The sequence below is a fragment of the Struthio camelus genome, chromosome 5, assembly GCF_040807025.1.
Source record: "Struthio camelus isolate bStrCam1 chromosome 5, bStrCam1.hap1, whole genome shotgun sequence".
Classification (NCBI taxonomy): Eukaryota; Metazoa; Chordata; class Aves; order Struthioniformes; family Struthionidae; genus Struthio; species Struthio camelus.
The window spans coordinates 5,041,184-5,055,253 of record NC_090946.1 but is presented as its reverse complement, the minus strand read 5'-3'; the positions used below and the strand labels follow the sequence as shown (position 1 = coordinate 5,055,253).

At 43.7% G+C, this 14,070-nt stretch overlaps 1 protein-coding gene across 4 annotated transcripts in view; it reads left to right on the top strand.

Annotated features, from left to right (window-relative positions):
• PAK6 (p21 (RAC1) activated kinase 6) overlaps window positions 1–12,375 on the top strand; it is a 29,135-nt gene extending 16,760 nt beyond the window's left edge. For 3 of the 4 annotated variants that reach the window (XM_009670812.2, XM_068944324.1, XM_068944323.1), the window contains exons 5-10: window positions 1,666–2,157; window positions 2,404–2,537; window positions 6,930–7,056; window positions 7,246–7,371; window positions 8,023–8,157; window positions 10,201–12,375. In XM_009670812.2, the coding sequence (XP_009669107.1) occupies window positions 1,666–2,157; window positions 2,404–2,537; window positions 6,930–7,056; window positions 7,246–7,371; window positions 8,023–8,157; window positions 10,201–10,368 (1,182 nt within the window). In that variant the 3' untranslated portion in view covers window positions 10,369–12,375. The remainder of the gene's footprint in view (window positions 1–1,665; window positions 2,158–2,403; window positions 2,538–6,929; window positions 7,057–7,245; window positions 7,372–8,022; window positions 8,158–10,200) is intronic. The other variant, XM_068944325.1, reaches the window with a different exon arrangement.
• Window positions 12,376–14,070: the final 1,695 nt, after the last annotated feature.

The window sequence follows — 14,070 nt, the reverse complement described above, 5'->3', positions numbered from 1 at the left end:
ACCCAATATGGAGGGAAGAAGGGGGACAACTACTAACATCTCAAAATGTCCAGAGACTGAAAATGTGGGTGTAGGAGTTGACAAATTATCAGAGCAGGAAATGATACTTACATGTGGTTAGGCAGACATGTGCAAGCTTGCATGCATGTTGTGTCCTTTTGCATGCGCTAGGTTATATAATTTTTTTTTTTCTTCTCCTGAGTCAAAACAAGAGTTGAGAAATAAATTATGTCCTTGCTATGAACATGTCTCTACAGGATTGTAGGGGTGGAGCTGATAAATGAGGAGGAAGTAACTTCTGACTGGCAGTTTCTGTTTGTGAGCTCCTGCACCACGGTGCCAGTACCTGCTAAATCATACTTTCACACGTCAGGGTATACGTGTGTGTGTGTGACAATGAGCCCGGTGCATGTTAGACTTCTGAAGATTTTAACTTTTGTCAGAAATGCTTGATTAAAACCCAAGTGTGTTTAACTAAATTCTATACAATTACTTTCTCTCTGAGACAGAGAAAATGAATGTTCTTTTTAAAATCTCTCTGTTGGCAGTTTTCAGTTCCCATAGCCATATTATTAACTTCATTCATACTCTTGTCTGTATTGTATTGTGAGAGATAAAGGCTTTTTACTTTGAAGTTTTTATTTTATCCTGCAATGTAAATGATTGGCTTGCTCTTTCTGAAGTTGCTACCTTGTCAGCTCCGCTAACTTGCTTTGTACCTAACCTGCTAGATGTTGTTGAATTTTAATTAGTCAACATTGCCAGGGTGAGTATTAGCATTTCAAATTTATGCTTCTTAGGAGACCTACGCATAGTGCTAGCATGGGAATGCATATCCTGAAGTCACATTACCTCTGGGTGTGATCTTACTAGATCTTGTAATGTAAACAGGGTTGGGCCTGCTTGGTACTTGAGTGGGAGGTCTTCAGAGAGCCTCAAGTGCCTCAGGAAGGAGCACTGCTAATCTAGATTCATTGTAGGTCAGTTCTGGGTCAACAATATGGCAAGGTGGCAGATCCGCGTTGCTGGAAGTGTCACCTGGTCACCTACAGCTGTTCCAGTTCATAGTGCTTTTCTTAAAGCAGAGCACTAATTCTGCGTCTGATTGACTGGCATGCTCTGCAGGTACCAGTGGAAGGTGCAGAGAAAGAGTTTTAAGCAGGCAGAGTGTAATTACCCAAAGGGAATTAGGCCAAGACATCAAAATAATTTACAGCTCTGACATGAATCCTCTTCTTTTATATATAGGAACATCAGAGGCGCAGAGGGATGCAGGATTTTCAAATTCACTGAAACTCAGATTGCCCCTGTGTTTTGGTGGCAAGATTGGAATGCTTTTTAGCAGCTGTTGTTGTTTGTTTTAGGCATGCGCCAAGATCCAGCTCTCTGAAGACAGGGCCTCTTCCTAAACTGCCTCAGTTTGGATGCACCCAAAGTATAGCGCCCATGCTGCAACTGATTCTTGAAAAGCTAGGTTCATGGAGTTCGCCTCTGGTCATGCAGCATACCTTGTGCAGATGTGGAGACAAGTACCTAGAGCTCCAGTCTGCTGCAAAATACATTAGGCCCGTGTGGCATAACATGCAGCTGATGTCTGTAACCTCTTCTTGTTAATCTAACCAGCACTTTTTCTTTCTTCTGCTTTCATATTCATTCTTCTCAAAGCCTAATGCTTTCTTCAGGCCCCAGCAATGGGGTTCGCCACGCAGCCCTGCAGCCAAAGCCCAGTCCCTTCCGTCTGATCAGCCTGCACCTGATTTCTCCAGGATGGTCTCAGAAGGTGGAACCCCCCAGAAATCACCAACAGTGGAGAAGGCGATTGCATTGCCACAAGGCAGACCATCACCAGCAGGGTCTCCCAGAAACCGGCAGACTCAGACTAGTTCTAGCAACCTTCACCTTCCCCAGGACTCTTCTGCGAAAGGGCAGTTGGCTAGTGAGGACCCAGTGGTTGTGACTCATGAGCAGTTCAAAGCTGCCCTTAGGATGGTAGTGGACCAAGGGGACCCCCGGACATTGCTGGAGAACTATGTGAAGATTGGTGAAGGGTCCACAGGCATTGTCTGTATTGCTCGAGAGAAGCACTCAGGGCGGCAGGTGGCAGTGAAAATGATGGATCTCAGAAAGCAGCAGCGCCGGGAGCTCCTTTTTAATGAGGTGAGTATAGTAATGACAGGTGGGTTTCTGCTGTCCCCCATAAAGCCATGGTAGCAGTAAGTTTGGTTTAAAAAAAAAAAAAGGGATGAGCAAGAGACATATTCCTTTTAATGCTGGTACCAAGAAAAAGAATGATGCGGTGAGTGCTGCGTTGTGCTCAAAGGGTGGCGCATGCTTGCTTTGTGGGGTAAGATTAAATTTTGTTAGTGATGGTGTGGTGGAGAACTATCCCTTGTGTTTTAACAGGTAGTGATAATGAGGGACTACCAACATGTCAACGTAGTGGAGATGTACAAGAGCTACCTGGTGGGAGAGGAGCTCTGGGTGCTGATGGAATTCCTGCAGGGGGGAGCCCTTACAGACATCGTGTCTCAGATCAGGTATGAAGCAGAATCCCAAACCATCAACACTTGTCCCCACCTGACAGGCAAGAGCAGTAGAGTGGAGATTTCTGGGGAGAATGGTTTCCCCAAGAGATCTTGATGCTTGTGATTGCAGTGCCCTCAAACCACTATACTTTATAACTGTCAATCCATTGGAAATACACAGTAATACGTCTGATGCAGAAGAAGGGAACATATTACAGTACTGATCCCTTCACATATCCAATATTCATCTACTTGATGACCTTCTCCGTAAAACACAGTATGCATAAAAAGTATCGTACTAGATCTGTTGTATTCTGGCCAGGAAACTCATTGACTAACTATTAAAGAACACCCAGAAATGATTTTCAGAGGTACTCCCTTAGTGAGGTTGAATTTGTGGCTATCTGCTCTGGAGAACTGAAGCAGAGCCTTGAGAGCTGGACTCCTTCCCAAATTTCATTGCCTAAAGATAGCAGTAAATACTTAGAGCTACTGGACACTCTCCTAAATTTGTTTTCATATCCACACCACTTCATACTCATTAATGCCCAAAGCTTTTCTGTAGGACAAACAAGTTGTTCTCCAAATGGCCTCTGTAGAGTCCTACTCGCAAAGCATTCTGGTGGTGCAACTGTGATGATTTTGTCTTATCTGTAACCCTGGAGCACCCTCCCCTCCTTTCTGTTTCCATGCAGTCCTATAAGGCTGTAAACTGGTGAAGGGAACTCCTGCCATGAAAGGACTGACCCAGAACTTAGGCAGGATGAGCATTTCTCTTTTTGAAGACTGAGAACCTTAACTGGATTATAATTAGGCTAGTATTGCTAACACTAATTGTATTTACTTTCTTTATTGTAATATGCCTTTTGTATTTACTTACATGCTTTGACTGGCCTTTACTGATCCTGTGGTGGAGTTAGGGCATATGTCTTGTTCTATTGGGTTGTCTATTTTGGGTGCTCATCTGTGATGTGTTTGGGAGGAAACAAGGGCACGTTGTCCTCTGTCACCTCTACAGCCCCCGGAGTAAGAACTGTCTAGGAGATACTCAGCTGGCCAGACCTTCTAGCTTTGTGAGTATGGAGGCTCATCTCGGTGACTGAGAACCAAGGTTTCACTGAAAGCATGTCCCTGCTTCTGGACAGGAAACAGAACATGTGGTCCTGAAGGATGCTGGGTTATGGCATTGCAGAGCAAGTTCAGCCCTGTAGCTCTTAGCTCACATCTGTAGCTCTTAGCTACATTAGTAGAACCAAGGGAGCTATAGATGAAACATATTCTGAAGAGGTTTATGAAGGTCCAGTTAGCTTATATCCACCACTTAGACTGAATGCCATTGTGGGTTCTCAGCCTAGATGTGAGTAATTTTATGAAGCCTTCCTTTGAACCTTTTAGTGAATGCTTGTTTTTCTGCAGAGTGGAAACAGGATTTGTTATAGCTATAACATTGACCAAAAGTAAGCTGCCAGCCTTTTGTCATTTTCTTCAGAAAGAAAAACATCCTTATTCCACTCATTTGATATTTGCTGAAGATAACTGATTTGCATCTCCTGGAGTGAGATAATCCCCTAGTAATCTTTCTTACACTCTGCAGTCACTTGTCTGAAACTAAATGCCATACCTTCCAAGCTAAAAGTACATCTCTTTTTATCTGGCAGAAACACAGAGTTCGGAAGGGTATCAGCTTTACTCATCGCTCAGAATCACAGAATCGTTTAGGTTGGAAGAGACCTCTGGAGATCATCTAGTCCAACCTCCCTGCTCAAGCAGGGACCTCTAGAGCATATTGCCCAGGATCACATCCAGACGGGTTTTGAATATCTGCAGGGAAGGAGACTCCACTACCTCTCTGGGCAACCTGGTCCAATGCTCTGTCACCCTCACAGTCAAGAAGTTTTTTCTCAGATTTAGATGGAACTTCCTGTGGTTCAGTTTCTGCCCGTTGCCTCTTGTCCTGTGGCTGGGCACCACTGAGGAGAGGCTGGCCTCATCCTCTTGACACTCCCCCTTCAGATACTTGTACACGTTGATGAGATCGCCTCTCAATCTTCTCTTCTCCAGGCTGAACAGGCCCAGCTCTTGCAGCCTTTCTTCATAGGAGAGGTGCTTCAGCCCTCTAATCATCTTTGTAGCCCTCCGCTGGACTCTCTCCAGTAGTGCCATGTCTCTCTTGTACTGGGGAGCCCAGAACTGGACACAGTACTCCAGGTGAGGCCTTACCAGGGCTGAGTAGAGGGGCAGGATCACTTCCCTCGACCTGCTGGCAACACTCTGCCTAATGCACCCCAGGATCCCCTTGGCCTTCTTGGCCAGAAGGGCACACTGCTGGCTCATGCTTCACTTGTCCACCAGGACTCCCAGGTCCTTCTCGGCAGAGCTACTTTCCAGCAGGTCAGCCCCCAGCCTGTCCTCCTGCCTGGGGTTATTCCTGCCTAGGTGCAGCACCTTGCGCTTGCCTTTGTTGAACTTCATGAGGTTGCTCTCTGCCCACCTCTCCAGCCTGTCCAGGTCCCTCTGAATGGCAGCACAGTCTTCTGGTGTGTTAGCCTCTCCGCCCAGTTTAGTATCATCAGCAAACTTGCTGAGGGTGCACTCTGTCCCTTCCTCCAAGTCATTGAACAAGACTGGACCCAGGACTGAGCCCTGGGGGACACCACTAGCCACAGGCCTCCAAGTTGACTCTGCGCCACTGACCACCACCCTCGGAGCTCGGCCATCCAGCCAGTTCTCAAGCCACCTCACTATCCACTCATCTAGCCCACACTTCCTGAGCTTACCTAGGAGGATGTGATGGGGGGCAGCGTCCAAAGCCTTGCTGAAGTCCAGGGAGACAACATCCACTGCTCTGCCCTCACCTACCCAGCCAGTCATTCCGTCATAGAAGGCTATCAGATTGGTCAAGCATGATTTCCCTTTGGTGAATCCATGCTGACTACTCCTGATCACCTTCTTGTCCTCCAGATGCTTAGTGATGACCTCCAGGAGGAGCTGTTCCATCACCTTTCCAGGGATGGAGGTGAGGCTCATGCACTAGGAAATAAAAAGCAAGCACTGTTTCTAAATAGGTTGGTTTCTGTATTGGAGAAGTCCATGGTTAGCCTTTGTCCCCCTCTATTTAGAGGTTAAATCATACTGTCAAAAGTAGCCCCCTGCCACCCTCTAGATACATTCCTGCTGTTGGCATGGCACAAGGTAGCCATGATAGGCAGTGCCCTGGTCACAGCTGCCTGGTTTGTTTGGTAGAATGAGACGTGGAATAACAAATGTGAAAAGCAAGCATCAGTTGGTGATGATCCAACTTATGAAACTCCTTCATGAATGTCAGTGTGCAGAGATTGCTTTCCAGTACTTAGGAGGTGCAGGAGCAGTCTGCTCAAACGGGCCTTCAAAACCCCTCTTCTCCTCAGTCTTACTTGCAGACCTGGATTTGAGGAGGTGTCACTTGCATTCCTATGCCCTCAACTGAGAAAGGTCTGAAACAACTGTTAGAGGCAGGCTGAGAGGCAAAAGCACTGAAATAGAGTACTCCAAGTATTCTCTTGAAATACTCAACCTCTAGCATTCTGTCAGTATAAATAGGCAGGGTATGCTGTCATTGGCCACAGTTACAAGAAATAACTTTCATTTCTACTTCTTATCATGAGGCTTGTTGTGTGCTATTCCAGACAACGAGAACTTGTAAAGATAAGGTTCTTGGTACTCACGCTCAGCATGCTAACAGACAGAGTGCTAAAATTCAGAAATTACAATGTCTTATTTGTAACCTGTGCTGTCTTTAGTTAGATGTACAAAGAGTATCCGAACCATCTAGCTGCATGAGACCCGTAAAGAATCCCTATGTCCTCTATTGAATTACTTGCTTAGATCCTTTCTGGATAAGATTGCACAGTACACCTTGTGAACAGTAGCTTCGCTATAGCTGTTTAAAATAATAATAAAAAAAGCTATCTCAACAGTCACTGCGGCATTTTGGCATGCAGAAGCAATCTTGGCTATCAGAATCGCTTGAAACAGCGTCTTGTGGAATGAATTTAGATAAAAGGCTTAAAGTGCAATTTGTCTGAATTAGCCTTACGAAAACTTAGAATTGCTGATCGTCCAGACAAAAATGTTTTCAGCAGTAAAGGATAGTCATAAGAGACAAAGTTTCCAGTCCTTTGCTGCTTCTGCCCTATGATAGAAAAATGCATAGTGATAGAATGTAGTTCAGGCTTTATCTTAATCTGGCTTTTGGCAGTTCTCTTAAGCATAGACTATTTGGTATCATCATCTTGGTCATGGAGAATCAAAATATATATCTACAGCTAAACTTCAAAACTGCACTGCACCTGCAAAGAGGATTTTGTATTAGTACTATCTGTAGCTCAGTACAATACAGCTGAAAACCTCGGTCTTTAATTTCAGGCTAAATGAGGAGCAAATTGCAACAGTGTGTGAATCAGTGCTGCAGGCTCTTGCATATCTTCACTCGCAGGGAGTCATTCACCGAGACATTAAGAGTGACTCTATTCTTTTGACCCTGGATGGAAGGGTAAGTTTCCTTATACAGTTTCCTGTCTTCTGCTACTTTAGCCTTAGTCGGTCTCCTTATTTCCTTTCTGTTCACTGTCTCATGTTTCAACCTCATACTCTTACCCGCTTTGTCTTCTCTATCTTTGGTGCTTCCCTCTATGTTGTTTAAAAATTATTTTCAAGCTGGGTTGCTTTTTCCTTTGTGCAGGTGAAACTCTCAGATTTTGGGTTCTGTGCTCAGATCAGTAAAGATGTACCTAAAAGAAAATCCCTGGTAGGAACTCCCTACTGGATGGCTCCAGAAGTTATTGCAAGAATACCATACGCTACTGAGGTAAGAGAACACTCTCCTAAGCATATAAAATCCTGAGGTGTCACAGGAAAGTAACTGTTGGCTTCTCAAGGGAGAGCATTTAGGGCCTATTTAAAATACAAATATAACTTCAGATTTGATTATGACACTATCAGTATTTCCTAAAAAGGTTTAAAAAAAAAACTAGTTTGTTCTGCTTCAGGGAACAGAGTATATCACCTTATTTTGATCATATTCCTGAACCTTGGATTAGGCCTGTATCTGCTGTGGTGTGGACAGATGTTAGCAAGGGGCAGCAGGTGACATGATATGGATCAGTAAATCAATCTTAATGCCATGAGGGGAGGGGAGGGGAGGAGAGAAGATGCAGAAGGGAGCTCTGAAGTTATGGGGCAGGTGGCAGCAGGCTGTTTAGTTTTGTTTCCCAGCAAACCAGGTGTAGCACAAGTACTTGCAGACCTTTGCATGTTGCAACACAGGCACGGCTTAGTTCTGGGTTGGAAAGTGTCTTTGTTAAACTGCAGTAAGGCATCCAATAGTGTCAAGTGGGTTAATGTTTTACTCTTTCAATAACATTTGTCATAGGTGGGGTGTTAGAGACTTGTGAAAGCAACCGAACAAAGGACATATCGCTCTGAACTGTGTGTGTTGATATGACATTGGCTCCCACAGGTGGATATCTGGTCTCTGGGGATCATGGTGATAGAGATGGTAGATGGGGAACCCCCCTATTTTAGTGATTCTCCAGTCCAGGCAATGAAGAGACTCCGTGACAGTCCTCCTCCCAAACTGAAAAACTTCCACAGGGTGAGCATAATGACAAAGCACTTGTGAACCTGCTGATTATCATGAGGAAACGGAGTTGCTGAGATTCAGGTAGATGGTCATTGGTATAGGCTGTTCCTCGTGAAGCTGACTGTGAAAGTGGTCTTGCTGAGACATACTTCTTGGGGAACTTCTTTGGTCCTGGTGTCTCAGAGGATGCAGGCTGCTGCTGACAGCTAGTGGCTGGTTTAGGAAATAGCCCAAATAATTTAAGGTCACTTGGGCAAGAACCTGATAATGGAAATTAAAGCTGCTTCGGGTGGAGACAAAAGTTAACGTCTTGCTGATGTCAATGGAGTAGCTCATCTTTTAGGGAAGGAAATAGCAGGATCCTTGCCCTTGAGAGTTTCCAGCTTAGCATCTTTCAGGACTGCAGAGGCTGCTTTGTGGTCAGAGCAGGAGAGCTCAAGCAAGCAGCAGCTCATGGAGGACACTGCAGCTGCTTTGATGATTAGCTCAGCTTCATGGTTTCTTAAGAAATACTAGCAGTGACGTAAGCAATACAATGATTACCTTTTACTCATCACTAGAACAGCCCTCCTTTCATTTTAGTCCAAGCCTCTGAGATCAAATAATTTCTGCAGCATTCTGAGCTATCTGGCCTTTCCAATCTGAATATCTGCAGCTGCTAAAACTGAATTATTCAACAGAGTAGAATACTGAATACCAGCAGTGTGCACTGAAATATCAACAGCTGCTGTCTTTTGGATTTGCCTCTGCAACACTAACTAAAATTCCTAGGTTGCGTCCTGGACCCAACGCTTGGACTTCTTACACAGTGTAAAGCCAGTCCTGGTCTAGGTGCAATTCTCTGGGACATGCGCTTTGCTTGGTGAGATGACCCCGCCACAGGCTGTGGAAAGCCTGTGTTGTTTAGTCTTGCTGTGCTCTGCATGGTCCTGGAAGCAAACTGACTTCCAGCAGACCTTGAGATCGACAGGCTGGTGGCTGTCCTCCCCATTGCCCTGTTGCCCAAGAGAAGCTCAGCAACAGCTGTGGATTCAGCCCTCCATTTTGATTACAGCTAACTGTGGTCAATTAGTGTAGCACTGAGTGTAACAGGGTCAATGGACACCACTTGAAATAATGACTGCTGCTTTCTAAACCATAGGTAGCTTTATTGATGGTGTGATAAAGGCTGGATCCTGGCACTGGTACTTAGCTGCGTTGTGCCTTCTCCCTCTAGCAATCACATTCAGAGCGCTCATGAAACAAGTAGTAACTCAATGTGAACAGTATTTCACGGTCCACCTCTAAGTTAAGCACAGCTAGGAAAGTGCCCCCAAATCTAAAATCGGTAATTAGTGGCATTAAAATAAAAAAAAAAGTGTTCTGAACTCATTTTTTATTCAATTTTAATGATTCAGAGGATTATTACCAGCAGGAGACGTGCAGTGCCTGTTAATGGTTCTTGGGTCTCCTCAACAGGTCTCTGCACATGTATTTTAAAGGACAAACCTGCTAAGGGCAGGTAGCTTTTTTGATCTACTATTCTGAAGTTTCTTACTGTTGCACTGGCTGCACCAGGTTACCAGACTCTCAAAACCAGTTTGGGAATCACTCTTTCTATGCTCTCTTGCCAGTAAAATAGTGAATTGATCAACCTTTCAAACCCAAAATGATGTGCCTTGTGCTTCAGGGAGCAGGAAGTCTGCTGAATTTTTGAGCTGAAATGTATAGAAAAGCAAATAGTAATGAGAAACATTTTATAAATAAATGGGGAAAAAAATTAACTTGGATGGAAGGACAGGGCAGGCAGTCCCCTTGTCTTCATTTGCTCTGCCCCTTGAAAGAAAAACAACCTGTGTGAATGTTGTGCCTACCATGACAGGAAGTCGTTCCTGTACGTAAAAACCGTATTTGAAATGAAATCGTATCTCCTGTTACATTTCTGTGTAAAAACAAGCTTACAAAGCTGAAACGTACAGGATCCTTTTTAACCAAACCTACCTCAGCAGTGTATTGTCAAATAAACTATTGCCGGGTTCCTTTATGGGGTTGACTTGGTTGGTTGCTTTTTCACAGACTTCCCCAGTGCTGAGAGACTTCTTGGAAAGGATGTTGACACGGGATCCGCTAGAAAGAGCAACGGCACAAGAGCTCCTGGATCACCCCTTTTTGCTCCAGACAGGACTTCCAGAGTGCCTGGTCCCCCTTATCCAACAATACAGAAAGCGTACCTCTACCTGCTGACTTTGCGTAAGGGGAAACGCTAGGAAAAAGTAATTTTAATAATAAACCAAGAGACCACGCTCTCGTGAGACAGGTCTCATCCTGTGAATGGTGCTTGAGACTTGTCAGTGATCCTTTTAGAGGATGAATGTGAATATTCTCCTTGCAGCCCCAGCCTTTTGTGGCTTCTCTTTTGCTGAAGACAATCAATACATACTTGATCCAAGTAAGACCAAGTACATCTCCAGAATAAAGCGGGCTTTTCATGACTTCTGGATTGCTTCTTCTGAAGAACGGCTTTCCTAAGCAGAGTCTGACATTGTCTGTCTGAATGTCTGCAAGTTCCTGCAAACCTTGGCTGCTGGCTACTGAACTATATTTCCCCATTAGAAATGTGATTTTTGTTTTATTTAGTTGTACACTGGAGTCTTGAGCTGACTCAAACATACATTTTGGGGCACAGGCCCCTTTAAACTCTCAAACAATGCACAAAGACTTTGCAAATTTTTCCTCTGAGACTTTTTCACAGATGATTTTATCTCTTTTGGTTAAAAGTGGACTAGATACCTGTACATATTTTCCTGGGAAGCAGATGTGTTATGTATATATTTGCAGGAAAGCCGTCTGAAAACATCGACCTGCTTCTCTTTTGCTGAGGAATATGTATGGTTTAGTGACAAGACTAACACGTGGTCAATCTTCAATTCATTTCACGATCTTAAGCTTTTGGAGGGGAAGCACTTGGATACAGGCCTCAAAGGGGTCTCTGTGAAGACCGTCTTTCCTGCCAACAGAATCTCGTGGTTGAAAATTCACCATATGCAAAACCTCCAGCGCTAGTTGGAATGGGAGGGCAATAGTGTGCTTGACAAGGAGAGTCTATGACAGCTTGTATTTGGGTTTCCAAACCTCTCTCTTCCTAAGCCCTGTCTCCCAGGAGAGGCAGAGAAATGCTGCTCTGAGGCAATCATTGGTTAGTGCTTTGGGGATGCTCTAGGAGACTGAATGCAGAAGTTTCAGCCGTCCTGTGTATCCCAGGAGAGATTTTTGTTTTTCCTAGTGAGACTGTTCCATCTCTGCTGTTTGCTACTGCAAAACGTGGGGACAAAGGAAACTTTTGATGTATGTTTTGTTATTGGTATGGCCCCCCCCCCACCCCTTTGATATGTTCAGAAGGTTATTTGTTGTCTAAGCAGCTCTTTCAATTATTTGTAAATGGATTTAGGTGTTTTGTATGGTAAGTTTTTTGATCGGTGAGATAGTTGAGGTCATTGGACTCCAGGTCAGGATGTAACGTTGTACAGTAATGGTGAGTATTGTTGTGAGGTCTCAAGAATATAGTCTCATATGTGAAACTGGGATCCCATTTTGAAACTGAAATGCAAATTTACTGGAATTTAATTTTACTGGAATTTACTGTTCTTGGGACAGGCTTACTGGCTCAGAAACGAACCTCGTAACTTGCATTTTCTTCAGAAGATGTTTAAAAATCTCTATCCTCTGCTCTTCACTTCAGTTACAGATCCTGCTTCAAAATTGAAGCTGCAGTTAATTACTTGAATTCGGGATGGAATTCATCAGCACTGATGCTGCTCATCTAAACAGTGGCCACCCCGTCTGCAAAGCATATGGGTTGCCTCTGTAGACCATGGCAAGAGAGGAACACCTTCAGAGCAGAGGGGGATTAATCTCCAGTTTCTTAGATACCTCCTGTAGGATGAAATCACTCTCTCTTGATACCACTCTCCCCATGGACAGTAGAGGGATCATCAGTGATTTGTCTCGACTAGATGCCTAAGTTTGGGGATGATGAAGTTGGTTGAAATGAATTCCTTTAGCTCATCCTTGGCTGCACTGGAAAAATTTTGATGTAAAATGTTTCTGTATTCCAGATATACTGCTTTTTTATGCAGAAGAGCAGGGCTTTAAAAAAAGTTTATAAGTTGAAACAAATATTCCTGCTCATCTGTAGTGGTGAATCCTTTGCACTTGTGTTTTAAATTAAAGTAGATCTTGATTTATTCATAAGCCTGTTGCAGTACTGAGATCCTTTTGTGTCTGTAGTTTAGAGATGTAAGGGAAGGGTGTGAACCTCAAAGTCTGTCCTGATTCATCTATTCTGTGGCTATGTGGCTTTTAAAACAAACAAAAATTATAGCAAAAGGCGCCTGGATCCTGAAAGAAAGGCTTCCTGGGGCAAAAAGCTGACAGGTTTAAGCTTTAACACCATTTTATGTTTTGGCCCAAGTCTGACTACACACAGTGAGGAAAAGGGCCTTGAAAGAGTGCATTTACGTATCTTTACAAAATTTTAAGAACTCACTACCATTTTTGTGAAGAATACAGAAAGTATTCATTATTTTTTTCTCATCCAATAGAGAATTAAATATCCAGTTCTTGTTTTCTCTCTGTACAGTTCTTGCACTGCATGTCTCCTGTTAATTGCTTCATTACTTAATGATTGTGGAATCAAATATAAACCTTGAGATAAATCTATTATTTTTATGAAGATTAAGGATCTGTCTCCAGGGCCAACAGTTCCTTCCCCAAGAATTAGGCAGCCAGGCAGGAGGATTCTGATAAGCAGAGCAGGTGTTTTATTTGCATCACAGTAGTGTTGAGCCAGATTTCTTGTATACTAAGAGATACCTAAGAATATAACAAAACGTTGCCTCTGCTCTGAAGAGCTCACATTCTACTCTGTGGGTAATTGTGCTTTGAGATGTCATTTTCTCTGAATAACTTTTAGGATATGCTTTCAACAACGTTACACATATCTCAGGGTTTTCTGTTGTTTTGCGTCATGTTTCATCTGGATTGTTGCTTTTTTTTTTCCCCCCTCCTTCCCTGTCAGCCTGGCTGTTATTGAGTCTTTCCTATGCTGGTACAGCCCTGACAATCAGCATATATTAGGCCTTTGAAGGCAGCAGGTAGAATTTATAGCAGCAATTTGCTGAATCAAATGGGAAGCCTGTGTCTGCTGTCATCTCTCAGTTGAACTTGTATGTATAATGGTACCTATCCTCCGCAAATGTGGCCCCGCGCTATCAAACACGGCAGCTCATTATCCCATCATTTTGAGAATGGTATAAATATTTCTCTGGAGGTCCCTGTCTTTTAACTGGTGACTACAGAAGGACCCTAGATCAAATGAGGCACCTGACTTTTAAGGTTGTTAAATCTAGTGGGAAGAATCCTATGCTTCCCCTATAGCCTTGGGCAAAGCATTTATTTGTGCCTTAGTCTAGTCTGTAGTCTATAAAGTGGAGATATCTTGACCATGTGTATTGGGCAGGGAGAGTGTCCCTAAAATAGATAAGCTAGATGCTGTGCAGCACTTTTCTGTAGTAGCAATGATCGTGTCAGCACCATATCATTATTACAGAGATAAAAGATAATTTTGGATCATTGAGTACATATTGCACCTGAAGTGTAGCTCTCAACTGGACAAGAGTTTGTAAGACTATCTAGAGCAGCTTCTGGTGTGTAGGGTGGCCGCTAAATATTTGAAGGCAACATTTCCTGTGAAGTAATTGCAGAAAAAGGAGCAAGGAGAACTGCCTGAATACATCATCCATGCTTGATAAAGACTGGGGGGATTATAGTTGTGCAAACTGGAAGGAAATGAGTTACTATCACTTACCAGTGAAGAGGGGAAGGCCAGGTATTTGTCTGGAGCTGCAGAGAGACATCAAAGGCTTCTAGGAGTATGTAAGTAACTGG